The sequence below is a fragment of the Drosophila virilis genome, chromosome 3 (assembly GCF_030788295.1).
Source record: "Drosophila virilis strain 15010-1051.87 chromosome 3, Dvir_AGI_RSII-ME, whole genome shotgun sequence".
Taxonomy (NCBI): domain Eukaryota; kingdom Metazoa; phylum Arthropoda; class Insecta; order Diptera; family Drosophilidae; genus Drosophila; species Drosophila virilis.
The window spans coordinates 3,470,609-3,486,421 of NC_091545.1; the positions used below are offsets into that span (position 1 = coordinate 3,470,609).

Sequence of the window (15,813 nt, forward strand, 5' to 3'; positions counted from 1 at the left end):
CTTATATCTCAAGGAGAGAGAGAAAGAGAGAGAGAGAGAGGGAGAGAGGGAGAGAGCGATATCCTTCCAATTGTCTGAGGACTTTATGATATATTTGAATAAGATAAATCTCCATGCCAGATAAACTTAAAGTCTGCTATCTCCTAGGTCTATAGATATTGATCAGTATATCTTATAGGTCATCTTATATCTTAGAGAGAAAGTAAGATCTCGAAAAACGGAGCAAAAACTAAGATGTGGCGGTATACCTTGGCATTTACTCTTCCAACATTCCTAAACATTCCTCTGTCTTTAAGGAATATATACCCTTAAGCCTGGCAAGAACTTTGAAGGACAGCTGAGACATTTTCTTAACCTTACATCTTCTCCTAATCTGAACCTTTTTAAAGGTATTGCAGAAAATGTATTATGATTTAGGAAATTTTCTGCCAATATTAGAATAGGCTTTTGGATTTTTCTATTCAAGAGCTTTAACATGTAAATTTGCCCTCGAGCTAATCTTGCAAGATAATCTTGAGTTTACTTTTATCGAAATTTCTACCCTTTCCAGCTTGAGCTTAGCTTAAAATAGTTTTCTTTTTTAGTTTGTTTTCAAGATATTTAGATAAATTTGGAGTAATTTCTAAGCTCATGCTTGCATTGAACTTGTGATAATATTCCAATCTCCCTATTTTGAAATAAATTTTCAAGCTAGCTTCCACCTTCAACGAAATTTGCTACATCTATTAAAGTTGAGGTGGATATTTTAGTGGAATATATAATCGAACTTTCATTTAAGCAGTTTATTAGCAAGCTATAATTATAATTTACCGGCTAGAGAAATGCTTAACTAATTAGACTCTCATAAGGTTTCCATTCTGCTTTGCTTTTCCTTGATTTTTTTTCTCTTTACACTCGATAAGAGCTGAGAAAAGAGTTGGAAGCCTTCGGTTTTCTTTAGAGCTAGACTCGTTCCCTTTGCGCTCTGCTCGCAATGACAAACAAAGAGGCTACGAAATTAACACTTCCCACAATTTCGCACTGAAAGCCTATCGAAGCTCAAGGCAATGTCGGATTTGGACAGCGGACAACGGACGTGCCAGCTGGACAGCTGGATGTGGGCCATAGTCAAACACAATGCGAGGGCAGGGCGTGGGGCGGGATTGGGTCTGGTCGTGGTCTGGTTGGAACTGGAATGCTGCAAACAACAGATTTTTGTCGAGTTTTGCTCATTTCTTTCATTTTCAATTTGTCGTTTTTTGCGCAGTTGCCAGGACTCGTTTGTCCTGTTTGCCGGCCATTGGCCGAGCTGGGCATATACAGACAGCGGGAGAGTCTCGTTGATTGTAAGCGGGCGAGAGGGTGGTGGAGGGGGTGGTGTGGGATTCTGAGTAAAGTGCATTTAAAGGCCATTTTAATTACCTGAATGTAATCGCAGTCATTCCATGTTTTTAGCCTCGGCTCCAGTTTCTTATCCTTGTCGCTGGCACTCGGCTGGGTTGCCGTCTCCTGCGTGGATATCCAGACCAGATTCCCTTTGGGCTGTTTAACTAAAATCAGCGCATGCTTGCCATGAGGCACATCGTGCTGTATTGAATCAAAGCACAATTAAATGCAAATTAATGAACTGCTCTCACTAAATAAATAACAGCCAGCTGCATTGCGAATGCTTTAAGTAAAGCTCTCCCTTCCCCCCAAAGAAAATATAAGACGAGCCAGACGAGCTGCAACTGGTTTGAATTACCTCATTAAATAGTTAAATTCGTAGCTACTCTCACGCCTTAATAAAATCTTCTCTACAATAAATCGCTTTTGAATGCGTTTAAGCCCTTGCAACTATCTATTCATCTAGCTAATTGAGCTCAGAACTTGAAAGCTTGAAGTAATAAATATCTTTCAGTTATATAGCTAACAATTCAATTGGTTCTTCTTCAGTTAAGAACCTCTGATACTGAAAAACATTCTAAACTTAAAGATTCTTATCTACAATTTTGAGCAAATTGTTCTTGATTTAAGTTTTCATGCTCAGCGTGTAAATATTCCGACTTTAAAAAAGTCCTTTAGTCCTCTTAAAGTCTTCAATGTTTGAAGTTAGACAGAACTAGCTATAAGAAGTTTTTACTACAAGAAAAATCGATGCAATTCAATTCAAAAAATGTTGCTTTCTGATTTAAATAATATCTCTTAGAGCTATTGAAGTCCCTACTGTCTCAGGTTAGACAAAAAGTATCTAAAAATAAGTTGTTGCTGCAAGAAAGATTCTGAGATTGCCTTCAAATATAAACGAAACGAAAATCTATAAACTTTCTATCATAAAGTGATTTTGATCGCTTTCACTTATATTCCACCTGCAATCAGAATCCACTTCTGACACAATTTTAATCATAATTCTCGCCTAATGCTTATTGTTAAAAAAATATGCCATACATAAATATTCGAATACGCCCAAGACCTGCAGAATAAGCACATGTCGAGCTTAATAGACTTTTTATGGCACGGAGAAACGAACTGCGGCTCGCTGAGTTAATTATAATAAAAAAAGAAAACGCTTTCCATTTAGGGAATGTAAATTGCTTTTAAATCGACTCGCTGTCCCGACGACTTTTGAACTTTGTCGAATCCCCAAGAAATTTAGCGCATAATTTTTTGTTGTAATGTGACATTTTTATGAGCCAAGAGACAAGGGCAACGCTTGAGTCTAATGCGGGCGGTGTTAATGCGCTCAGCAGGAGAGCAGCAGGAGGTGGAGGCGGGGCATTAGGGGACACATAATGAGGCGCTAAACACTGACAACCAGCTCTCCGGTTGCTTTGTGGGCAGGTGAATATTGCTCGGTTGCTTACCTGTCGCACCGCATAGTAGCAGGTGAGATTGCGCGGATAGATGCCCGGATAGTTGGGCGATTGCAGGCGGCAGGGCTTCTTGTCGCAATCGCTGAAGATGCGCGAGCAATAGGTGCCCGGTATTAGGTCGCCTGTGAAGTGGGGTTCAAGTATAAAAGTCTGGGTTTCAACTTGCGGCCCACTTACCCAGATAGTATTTGGGCTCGGTGTAGTTGTGCTCGTCCTTTGGCAGCGGCTTCTCCAGTGAATCCATGAAGGTCTTGTTATTCGCATACGCGCTAAACAGGCTGAAATCCTGGCCATAGCGATCCGAGCGAGCGCCACTAGAATTTGTAAAGTCCTCCAAAGCCTGCTGCTGCTGCTGTTGCTGTGGATTCAGGAAGCTGCTGCGATTGTGCCACTGGCTGAGCTCTGGGCAGGCGGGAGGATGAGAAAGTAAATGAAATCCTCTTGACTGGGCTTTGTTCGTTCGGATTTACCTGCCAGCTTAATGCCGCCGTAGCGTGTCACGGAGCTATCCTTTGAGAGCACCTTGTACCTAATGCGAAAGTCGAAGTTGTAGCCGCTTTGATCCCGGGCAAGTCTTTGGCAAGAAATAAACCTCATTAGTTGAACACGAACAGGTGGGACACGCCAGCTAACGCTCACCTGTTCAGCTTGATGGTGAATATCAGGCTGCGCGTCTCGCTATAGAATAATACTGGTCCCCACGAGCTGCCGCACCACATGCCGCCAATGGGCGTCCGTGCGGATTCCGCGATTTGCATGTACCCATCCGGGCAGCCCTCGTGCACGTAGCTGGTGAAGCGGCCAATGGTGAAGCTGTCCAGTGTTACCTGTGACCATGGGAAAGTGGAAAATAGGCAGCAACAAAGTTGTGATTGAATAAAAAGTGCAGCAAAAACAATTAAAAGTGCGCCAGTCTAGGTTGAGCGACTACGAGTTACCCTGTAATCAGCTCCGAGCTGGCCTACATCCATTTATCTGCTTCTATTAAACGAGCTATCGATAATGTGAACTAAACATAATCAAACGGGAATCGATACTAGGAATCGATACTTATCGATTTTAGATATAAGAGTTATCTTACGTTTGGAGGTTGATCCATGTTTGCGAAACGGGAATCTACATTCCCAATATTGAGTCTCTAGCTCTTCAAATCTGCAAGTCTTCTTTAAAATCAGCAGGTCTTCAAATCGATATTTATCGATTTAAAGCTAAACGCTTAATTATCGATTAATTTGCTTAAATTCAATGTTAATAAAGGCAAATGGAAAACACATGCCATATTTTGTCAATGTCATCTACAAGATATGGCTAAAAAGCCATGAAGAGAAATCGATATTTATCGATTATGGACAATTATCGATTAATTGACATAAATTAAATCTTTGTAAGGCAAGTGGAATGCCATATTTAGTGGATATAAACTGCAGGAAATGGCCAAAAAGCCACGAAGATAAATCGATATTTATCGATTCTGGGCAGAAACAGTTTGTAATCGATTTAAGGCATAAATGCTCTAATTAACGCCCACAGTCAACGATATCTTACGATTGCAATTGCTTTCTGTCCCCCGTCACCTTCATTATACCCCTTCTTAAGGTGTACAGGGCATACATAGCTGTTTGGGCCATAATAAACCTTTGGCCAGTTGCGTATCTGTGAGTAGATATCAATGGCAATGGCTTGTTGGCCGCCCCACAGGATGCTCCCGGAACGCACTCGAGCGTGGCAAAGCCGTTGGCCAAGTGCCCCCGGCCAAAGAATAAGGTGTGAAGTGGCGTAATAACTAACAGGCGCCGGCATTGGCTTCCTGTCAGGAGCTGGAGCAGCAGCTGGAGCTGGAGTAGGGATGTTCGCACTGGCCTGTCAGCTGGAGTTACGCTTCGTTCGGTGCACGCCTTTGGGATTGGGATTTGCGATGCTCCACTGACTGGCTTTGAAATCAATATCGGGCATTCTTGTTGTTGTTGCTTATCTTTTTAATGGCATACTTTATCCCACTTGGCAAATGAATTCTGAAAGCCAGCTGCTGCTGTAACAGCAGGAGGAGAGGGGGCGTGGGGGGGTGGGGGTTTGTGTACTCACCTGCACCACATCACCGTGCTGTCCGCCCGCTGCCGTAAACGTGAGCACACAGACAAAGGGCACCCGATCCTGTTTGGGTCGATGCAGCTCCAAAGCGTATGTCTGTCCAATATCCCCGTAGTAGGTGCGATTACATCCTGCAAAATGGAGGGGGCGCGCCAATAATTGTTAGCATCTAATCAAAACATGTTAAACGCAATTAGCTTTCGAGGTTTGTTGTTTGTTTGCCAAGGCAACCACAATTCCCTCTCACCCCGTACCCCTGCCAATTATCAAGATCCGCGTCCATTGAAATGACGCCATTTTGTTAGGTGCCATAAACAACAGCCAGCTGCTAATTGCCTGTTGATTGAACAGCGGCTTAACATGCAATCGCCAAAAAAAAATGTAAACAACATTCAGATAAAAGCATTTTCTGTTAAATGTATAGGCTTATTATTATTGAACGGTAACATTCTTCTTGTATAGGCCTGGCAGCATAATTACTAATCGATATTTTATATCAGTCTGGCATCACTAAGGTATCGATATCAGTTGGTAATCGTGCTCTCGCGCTGCTTCGATCAAAGTTCGGTCGCTCTGTGTTTCAATAATCCGTATGAGTCCATTTTGTGAATAATTATTAAATTGTTGTGTTATATATAATTTAGCAAACATGGTTTACATGTGTTCAGTGTTTGTTTGTGTTTATTTGCAACTGGCAGCCATAAAATGCAAATCGTATGTGTGTGTGTGGTAAGTGCAAGCAACAAAAATTTTTCATTTTATCTCTCTCTGCCATCTCCTTTTCGTTCATTTACCGTTGGTTGCCTTCCAGTTGGAATGCAAATTTCATAAGATTTTATTTTGTAGAAAATCCAATTTGCAATACAATTTGCATGACAATTGTCAATCTTACTGTTGTTACAAATTCCTTTTCAATTAGTATTATTAAAAATGCATAGGATTTGTGTTGGGCCTGGACGGACAATTGGCTAAATAGATTTCCATTCAATTTGTCTGCTAATACCTCAACTGAGCATCATTGTTGTTATAGTTGCTGATGCTCTGCTGCTGCAGCTGCATTCAATCAAATCAAACAGGCAGACGAGCGGCTATCAATACTCAATTAGATAATTATGCGTGTAATACGAATATGCATATGACATGCTTACATATATACACGCATACCCAGCTGCATACGTACATACATACATACATACATACATACATATATATGCATATACATACGAACACATCGCACTGACTATCAGCAGCAACAAGAACAACAACAAGCAGCAGCATTCGAGCGGCCGTCAAAGCGCTCAATTTAAAACGGTAATTGTTGAAATTGTTTTGTTGGGCCTTCCAGATCAAATTATGTACCTGCGCTTAACGGTGCACCCACAATGTGTTCGCTCGTTTTTCAATTAAGCACCAACGCGTTGTCCCTTATTAAATTTGGTTTTTTTTTGTTTTTTATTAGTTTTGTAATTGCTGTTCTGATCCTCGCTCATCGAATGTCATTGAAAATACTTAATTAAATTCATCAACGCTTGACATGTTGTACCCCCCCCTCCTTCCCCTTCCCAATGACTGGCAGCCGAGAGTGCGCCGGGCACACGGCTCCAATGGGCAGCCAATTGGCAAAGTGAGAAGTTCACTTTGCCGCCATTATGAGGGCTTCAGCCGTTGTGTATATATGTACATATACTGTGTGTGTGTGTGTGGGTCGAAATGTGAACGTGTGTGCGCGTGAGTGTGAGAGTGCTTAATTACATTTACACATGACGGCTGGTTGTGTGGCGGGAGAACGTTAAACGTTGGGAGCAAAGTGGCTGCTCGCTACACTGCGGCGAAAAAAGCCGCTAGAGCATTGGTAGTTTTACAGTTATATGCGTAATAAATGATCAATTTGAAGAGTGGGAGAGAGAGTGGCAGAGAGGAAGACGCAAAAGGGCATGCAAAACGAAACTTGCAGCGTTTTGCAAAATCGTATGATCTTTGTAATCTGCTGTTATGCATATACATACATATAACAGTTAAGCTACAGTGGTGGCTTGAAAATTGTGTAAAGCGTACGCAAATGAGGGAGGGTAGATTTATTAGAAAACAATACACAATAATAAATAAAAATAGGTTAAAATTTAAAGTATATTTTATATAACACTTTTTTTTTTCATATATGAAAGTTTAGGGCTTAGGCAAAACAGAATCAGCTGTGATGCCGAGGTGTTTGATTTTGCGAGCGTTTACTGTCTTCGCCTTACTTTCACTTTGTTAAAGTCTCTGTTTGCTTGCAGTGTAGCTAAGCTTAAATTTTCAGATTGAAAGCAAAAAGAGTTAGGGCAAAAAGTGAGGGGATATATCAGAGTTCGATTTGTTTCCCTTGGCCCGTAAATTAAGCAAACAGAAGAAGCGTTTCCTGTTGCACACACAGGTTTGTCGTGCGGCTAATCTCTTATGACAGCTTTGCATAATTGGCCCCGCCCCCTCCCACACTCCATCCCCTTTGCCCTCACTACTTACGTGTGCAGAAGCGCGGCTCGTCGCTGCCATCGCCGCAATCGTTGTTGTTATTGCAAAATTTGCTCAATGGCACGCAGCGTCCATTCGAGCAGCTGAACTCGGCAAGGGAGCAGCCCGAACCGGAGCTGGAGCCGGTTCCGGAACCAGACAAATTGGCAGGTTTGGCAGCGTTTGATGTGGAGGCGGCGACCGCTGCTGCTGCTGCTGCTGCTGCAGCTGTTGCTGTTGTTGCTGCAATGGCTGCTGTTGCGGCCAGCGAGAGCAGCAGCGTCAGCGTCGACGTTGACGTCGGAAATACGTGACGCTGACGTTGACGTTGACGTTGACGCAGCTGACAATGGCCGCTGTTGCAGCTGGAAGCCTTAATTGCATGACATTGTGTTGCCATTGTTGTTCTTGTTGTTGTTGTTGTTGTTGTTGGCACTTGCAACATTTGCGTGACAGTTATGTGGCGCTCATTTGACTGCCAATTGCTCGAGCTGGGCTGCTCCATACTCTCTCTCAGTCTGAATTGTTTTGTTCCTGTTGCGGCAGTGTTTGTTGTTGTTGTTGTTGCAGCTGTTGTTGTTGCATTTATTCGTTGTTGTTTCAGTTTCTTTGGCCTTTTTCTGCTTTTGTATTTCTGGCGCCATTTCAATGTCATTATTGTGTTTGTTGTATCTGCAAAAAATAAAAAGTGTTGAACAATTTGTAATTTATTTATCAATATTATGCATAATTACTTTTATAGCCTACGGGTACTAAAATATAAGGGTATCAGAAAGTTGTTTAGGCATTTAAAACAAGCACAAGGCGACAACTCTGACTACTCAACTATATAAACGCATCAATATCAGAGATAATAAGAGTTATTATACTCAAATAAAACTTTTGCAGGCATCGATTACTCCCTTTATATTCTCGAAATCGATATATATCGATTAGCAACTCAGGTTTTATTTATTTCTTGGCATATATCGAAGACAGCTAGAGCTAAAGCCCTAAAATTAGTCGTAAAGAGCGAGAATACTTCACCTATTTTCCTCCTGTCTCAAAAAATTAGTCGAGTGCTTCGGATGACCACAATAAATACAGAATTTATTTAAGAATTAAATGTATATAAAGTACATTTGACAGCAAAAGAAGAAGCACAGCTGCTGTCCAAAGTATTTGTTTTCGTTGTTCTTAGATTTATATACGAGTGTAATGCGAGAGCAAGTGTATCAGCTGTGCGGCTACTGCCGAATTAAAATTATAAATTTGATTTAATATTTATAATTCAATTTTGTATTCGTTTTGGCTTAATCTCAATGCTTATTATGCATTATTGTGCGCACTTTTATGAATATTCACGAATACATATTTGTATTCAAATGCACAAACAAAATGACGACAAAAAAAAAGAAGACAGGATTTGCATGCGGCTCAGTTGGCGATTTATTCGCCAAATTTATGGCCAAATATTTATCGCTGGGCGCATAAATTGAAATAAATGCGCTGCCTGCGTCGCAGTCGCAGTCGACGTCTGCAGCAGGATCGTAAATATATATTTTTGCAGCATAAACATTTTTTATTTGTTAGTGTGTTTTATTTTTTAAATTTTTTTATTTCATTTATTTTTTTTTATTGTCATTTTTGTTTTTCGTTTTCGTTTTTATACTTGCGCGAATTTTCCTAAGGACGAATTTTCACGCGCCTTGCACATAATGTGCAAAAATGTGTGTGTTTCGCGACAAGAAGGGGGGCAAGTGTTTTTTTTTTTTTTTTTTTTTGGCGTACGCCAAGCGTGTAACGGTACTTTCTGTGGCACAACACAATGGAAATATATGCGGCCGGGCCCAGCGACCAAAGAGTATAGAACAGACGTTGTACAGCAATTGATTAATGTGCTTTTTTGTGCATCGCTCGACACGGGCCCCTAGAGTGACAGAGCGGGGGACGGGCGGGGCTGGCTGTCGATTGCAGCAGTCAGTGATAACGATGCGAATGAAAAACAACAGCCACAGCAATCAGAGCAAAAGAGAGGGAGAGAGAGAGAGAGTAGGATAAAGTGAGAGAGGGGAAGCGGGAGAGGGATTGGGTTAAGGCTGCCCTATTGCTGCCCCGCTCTCTGCTGATGATTTATTACCGTTGTTTGGGGCTTGCAACGCGGGACCCCAAAACAGCAGCAACAACAACAACAACAACAACAGAGTCGGCAAGTCAATGAGTGCCAGTGGGAAATGGCAGCGTCTAGGGGCGTGGAGACGGCGGTGGCTAGGGGTTGGGGCGAAAGCATAACAAAAAAAAAGAAAAACAGTTGCATAATTTTAAATTAGATGCACAGACATGGAACAGACGTGGATGCCACGACGGATGGACCAAAATGTGGGACAGACAACGCCGGCAACGGCGACGACTTTGGCGGCAGACGGCAAATGACGTCGACGACGGCAACGAACAACAACAACAACAACAACAACACGAACAACAACAACGAGGACAGCGGCGGCACGGAAACTGCTGTTGCTGCTGCTGCTGCTGATGCTGCTTTTTTGCTGCGGCTGCTGCACAAAACAACATGAAAATTGTTGGGGCTAACCGCGTTGCAACAAAGTGCACTATAAATGCCCTTTAAGGATAATTCTCTAGCCAAACATTTGTTTAATAAGTTCTAGCAAAGTTATGTCTAGCAAAACTTGTTTATAATGTGTGGAAATGGAAAAAAAAGAGGAGGATCATTTGCTGCAGTTTCACAAAAAGTTAACACAAAGTTAGAATAATGCAAAAAAAAATTAAGATCAGTTTAGTTTTGACAAAGTTAAGGAACTTGAAAGTCGGGAATGATTGTTTTCCATTATTATTGAGAGTCTTATGCTATGAAAAGCCCAAAAATAAGTTTAACAAAATTTGGGCCCATTAAATTTTTACATATTCCACGTCTTTAATGCTTGCGATGTTAAATTTACAAAATAGAGTGCCTCCTGTATAGCCCAACTTATGTGCTCTACTCTGGCGTAGTGTATAAAGTAGAACTAAAAACATGTTGTTTTTAACATATCCATGTCAGTGTTGTCCCCCCCCTCCCGTCAACCCTTGGCCCTTGGCTCCGTTGTAACTGCAACTGTTATGGCGTCTGGCGTCAGTAAAATTTGCCACAAAATCGAGCACTTGCCATGGTTTTCCAAAGCTAGAAAAGTGAAGTGAAAGCTGGACGGGGCACTTTGTACGCTCTGTGCTTCTGTGCTTCTGTGCCTTGGCTCCTGGCTAGTCGTGCATTAAATTGCTAATAATTTTTGATATTCGAAAAACTTTGTTTTCGTGCCATAAAACGTAATTTTCCCCGACTCGCAGCGCTCGTGCCTTGTAAAATCTGAGCAAAGTGCATTTTCGTTATGGTCCAGTGTGAAATGGCTTAAAGACTTTTCCAGACGTGCTTCAAGTAAAGTAAGCAGCAAAGTAAACAGCAAAGTAAACTTGAAAACAAAAGCACAGGCTGCAATAGAAACGCAGAGGGTGGAAAGGGGCGGGGAGGGGGGAGGGAGGCACTGCCGTGGGAGACGGGCACAGCAATGAAGCAATGTCAAAAACCTTTCAAATTTGCACTTGTGCTGCTTCTTCTACTTCTTCTGCTTCTTCTTGCTACTCGTCTATTGCGGTAGTTTCAATAACAAAACAACAACAAAAACAAGTACAACTAAGCTACAGTTGAGGCTGCTCGACTAGCAATAACTCCTGTACGTTGTACCTTTTACCTTTAAATACCTTCCGAATCTATAGTTAGTTGTGAAAGGTACAAAACCTGAAGGGGAAGTTTTCAATATGTTAAGCCAGACTCTATTGAAGTTTATGCTTCGAGCGCTTATAAACTTTAGGATGAGCTCAAAAACTGGAAAATTGTAATTAACACATTAGATATCTAGTTCTTAAGAGACCCTGTACAGACAAACCGATCAGACAGATCTGTTCGACTCTTAATTTTGATCAAGTATATATATGCCAAAGTCTTCTTTTACCTGTTACATAAATTTGCCAAGCAACAATATACCTATTCTAAACCATTTCGAATGGCTAAACAGGGTATCAAAACAACAGCAACTTGTTTATCGTGACGTTTGCTTTCTTATCAACACTAAAACACACACACACTCACACGCACATCCTCCCGAACACACACGCACATACACACAGATAGCCCCCATATCTGCTTACGAAGCAGAGACATAGTGGTAGTTGGAGGTGTAGAAGATGATGGTTAAACGTAAGAAGAAAGCAAGCACAGCTCCCCCCTCCCCCCCCCCCCCCCCCCCCACACACACACAGAGAAATGGCCGACCTTAATGGCACCCAACGTGGGGAAGATATACATGTACATACTTATATACGTACGGTATCAGTTACGACAAGCGTTGAAATCTACGACCGCCATGCTCAAGTCAACGCAGCAAACATCAATATCCCAGCAACCTCAACCACACACATTAAAACCACACCACACAAGTGTGTGTGTGTGGATTTTGAAGAGAAAAACCCCTGACTTTGTGTGTGTTTGGCGTATGCAAAATAGTTGCATATAAAAAGTGTTGAAAGACATGTGCGTCGTTTCGCTGTAGCCAGCGGCATTGCCAGTTGTTGTTGTTGTTGTTGTTTTAATGCTCTGTTCATAGAGTGAAAAAGAGTATATTGATTAGGCGGGAGATTAGGAGAGCTATTGCCTCTAAACTTGACAGCAAGATTACAGTTTGAGAGTCACCGAGCAATAAATTGTGCAGACTCTTTTTCGATCTAACTGAAGATTTAAGATGGAACAGAGTATTGCGCAGTCGGTTGCATTCTGCTGCATTTGACTGTCAGAGCGTCTAACTGCATCATCATTATCTTAATCATTGCAATCATCATCATTATCATTCGCATCATCATCATCATCATTATCACGAACATCGTGAGCAACTGCCAGCCGGAAGAGAACTTGACTTATAGCAAGAAACAGTCTCTCGTCTACAGCCTTCCCTAGCCATTTCCTAGCTAACAAACTTTGCTCAGGCGCCGCAGCGGAAGGGGAAGTGCAGTAACGCTCACTCCCCGCACGCTGTAACACCTCTATCACCTCTTCCTCCCCGTACGAACATATATGAGCGCGTTGAGACTTTAAATTTAAGTAAATGCAATTGCATAGTTGAAGGCGTTTTAGCTGCGGCTCAATGCGAATGCATGAATGCTCTGTCTTGGCTCATTAGCGCAGTAACTGCTCTCTAAGAAGGGTGGACGAAGAAGAAGATGCAGGAATAGACGAAGAAGAAGCAGAAGGAGGTTAAGGAGTTGCCTTTAGAAGATGCGCACAAAAAGCGGAATGATAATTGCGACAATTTGCCAAATTTAACCCGAGACAAATTACTTGTATCGCTACAGTCGAAAAGTTGTCGAGCCAAATTGCTGGCTGTGTATGTTTTCCGGCAAGGGAGATAAGGCCAAGGGAGGGGCGGGATGGAGGGGTGGCTCGCCAGGGTAGGGATGCTGCGCAGTCAACGCGAATTGCAGAACAGAAAATTCGCAATTCTGTTAGATTTGGCAATGAGGCGAAATTGTAACGAGTGAAACACACACACGAATGTGCTTGAAGTGTGTGTGTGTGTGTGTGCCTAAGCGTGTGTAGTTATTCCCTAGCTGACAAATGAAGGCAAATTTCCCTTGGCCCTGTCAACGTAGTCGTCAAGAAGTTTTCTTTTACTTCAGTTTCAGCGTGCCCTGTGAACGGCATAAGGAGCGGAAATGCCACACACACACACACATCGTATACACATATCGTACACACACACACTTGGAGCATACTCGTGTGTGTGCATGCAAAAAGGGCGTCAAAGTTATTTAAACGCCAAGACTTTGCCACATTGACAAGGCAGCTACTGAAGCAGCTCAGGCAAAGTTCCTTCAGTTTGCATTTTACTTCTTTCCGTTTTTTATGCCTTGTACCCAGTGAAAATGTTTAAAAATAGTGTATTTTGTAGTTTTGCAAATGTATGTAACAGGCAAAGGGACGCATTTCCATTCATAATCATTTTTTATCAGTAAAACATTCTCGGGATCTATTCGAGCTGATGACTTAACTTTATATGTATTCGATTAATATCGAATTTCATCTCCGATCAATCGAATATAACTTAGATCTATACACAGGGGTATTGTTTAATATTTTAAATACCCTCGACGATGAAGAAATTAGCCTATTTTCTATGATATTTTTCATATATATTATATCTGAATATTAGATTAGCTATGATCAATTTATATAGAAGTTATTAAAGATAGGAGTTGAGCTCAGTAGAAGGAAAGTTCCCGCCTAATGTGACATGTGACAGCAACTCGGAGCTGGGTACAGGGTATTTTCTAGTCGGGCATTCTCTTATTTGTTTTCGTTATTTGCATATTTGCACATTCGGAAAGAACTTTCACTAAGCCGCTTAAATCGGGCTCAAAGTGCGTGCAGGCAGCAACTCGCGTGTGCCGCCCAATGCGTGTCTAAGTGTGTGGGGATAAGTGTGTGCGTGTGTGTGTGTGCGTGTGTGTGTTTGCTTTATGTAGTTAATGAATTTTGAGTGTTGCTCGCATTTTAAACATATTTTGGCTATTCACGTTAGCTTCGCACGAAGTTTCGGCCAAGCACACAACCACTTTATTATGCTCTTTGTTTCTGATTGATACTTAAGGTAAATTATGGTTGCTTAGTGGCGGTTAATTAGGTGATGGTGAAGGGGTAAAGGGGATACTTAATATCCTCTTAATATCCGGTGAAGTTCTACTTATAGAGTTAATGGCCTCTAAAAGCATTTGCCAGAGCTCTTGATACAAAAATAGCAGGTTTTAATTGCCTATAGCTTGGAAAATTTTAATCCTGTTTATCAATAACCTTTAACTCTATCTCAATGCTAGCTGGTAATTCTAGAGCTTGCCAAAACGTTTTGATATTCTAAATTAGTTCAATTCGTGGTAAACATATGTTAAGATTTACTTTACTTTTAATATTTGATGAGAATAAGATTAGACGACCTTCACGACAATTCAACTTTATTTAATTAACATTTTTTCCCACATTTCCCACATGGTATATATATTCAAAAGAGTATTTGCCTCTTACTTTTAGGAACAATTCCCATTGGCTTTCCCTGTTTAATCTATTCCTAAAATGTTTTCAGCAGCCCCAAGGCGCGCGTTATGTAAATGAAATTTATTTAATGGGCACGATTAAAGCAGACGAAATACTTGAAACTTAATTTAATTTAGTGCAATTTTTTAATCGCCTGTCAGTTGCAACAACTTTTCCTCGCCTTCAGTCGACTCTTGCCCGCCCTTCTAATTGCTTCTCAATTCCCATTTAACAATTCGGCACGTTGTCCGAGCTGCCATTGCATTGTTTAGCCTTTGATTCATTGATTCATTCAACGCGACTCTAAAGTGTATTTTAATTTGATTTCATTGTTCGCTGTCACTGGCCGCCATTTCGAATGGCACTCGTTGGGCTCCAAATGAATATGAATTGAATTCCCCAGCCAACTGTCAGCTACTTGCTCTGGTTTTTGGTTTGGGCTGAATGTGTTTTTTTTCTCGCTCTCCCTGATTTGTGTAGCGGAGGTTCGAGCGTTTATTCATGACATTTATTCGATTAGGTGGGCAGCTCTGCGGGATGGGCGTGCCATTATGTGATGTCTGTCTGTCGGCCTGCCCGATGACATGGCATTTTAATTAGTTTTTAGCGTCATTTCTGGACAGCTCGATGGTGGGAAAAAGAGAAAGAGAGAGAGAGAGAGAGAGAGATGGAGGCGCATCTGTTGGAATCCGAGCCCAACTGGCTAATTAATATGACAGACGCAGCCAGCGAATTTGCAAATTTGAATTTCATTTGATACGTTTCGAGCTTGAGGCCCAGCCCGAGGTAAATCACAATTTTGCGATTGATTGAATCGTGATGGGCAAATAATGCTAATGGCTGCTCAATGTATCCAAACAGTGGAGTGTGTTGGCAATCAAAATGAATATATGTCTGAAAAAAGTAGAACCATTTTTTGAGATATGTAATCAGTTTTTGCTGTTGCCTAGTGAAAACGTTTTCATCAGCAATGTTTATATTGCGTAAAATGAAAATAAATGTTGGAAATTGAGAAATAATAAAATTCAGATATTGGGACAATTATTTTATTACATAGTACGAAGAAACTGTTTGGCTATCAAGCTCGATTCACAATTTTCATTAAAAGTCTATAGTTAATAAAACCAAATTTTGGCCATGCACCGCTTGCGCTCGCTTTGAGTGCAGTTCACATAGAAAATATTGCGTATACGCAAAGTGCGCCGCACCTGAGTGACGGATATTTTTTTTTTGTAGTTTTGGCGATTTGAGTTATTTATTGATATGTGCATGCGATATGCACTCTTGACTAAA

The 15,813-nt window shown here is 41.4% G+C and overlaps 2 protein-coding genes across 8 annotated transcripts in view; one reads left to right on the forward strand and one right to left on the reverse strand.

The window, feature by feature from the left end:
* LOC6624066 (uncharacterized) overlaps positions 1-15,813 on the reverse strand; it is a 48,562-nt gene that overhangs the window by 11,409 nt on the left and 21,340 nt on the right. For 4 of the 5 annotated variants that reach the window (XM_032435085.2, XM_002046254.4, XM_032435082.2 and 1 more), the window contains 7 exons: positions 7,422-8,081; positions 4,914-5,050; positions 3,471-3,658; positions 3,302-3,405; positions 3,009-3,233; positions 2,823-2,953; positions 1,402-1,566 (listed from right to left, as the gene is read on the reverse strand). In XM_032435085.2, the coding sequence (XP_032290976.1) occupies positions 1,402-1,566; positions 2,823-2,953; positions 3,009-3,233; positions 3,302-3,405; positions 3,471-3,658; positions 4,914-5,050; positions 7,422-8,081 (1,610 nt within the window). Of the gene's footprint in view, positions 1-1,401; positions 1,567-2,822; positions 2,954-3,008; positions 3,234-3,301; positions 3,406-3,470; positions 3,659-4,913; positions 5,051-7,421; positions 8,082-9,060; positions 9,129-15,813 lie in introns of those variants that run through there. The other variant, XM_070208727.1, reaches the window with a different exon arrangement.
* LOC26531154 (uncharacterized) overlaps positions 4,926-15,813 on the forward strand; it is a 151,289-nt gene continuing 140,401 nt past the window's right edge. For all 3 annotated transcript variants that reach the window (XM_070208732.1, XM_070208730.1, XM_070208731.1), the window contains exon 1: positions 4,926-5,648. The gene's annotated coding sequence lies outside the window, so the exon portion shown is untranslated. The remainder of the gene's footprint in view (positions 5,649-15,813) is intronic.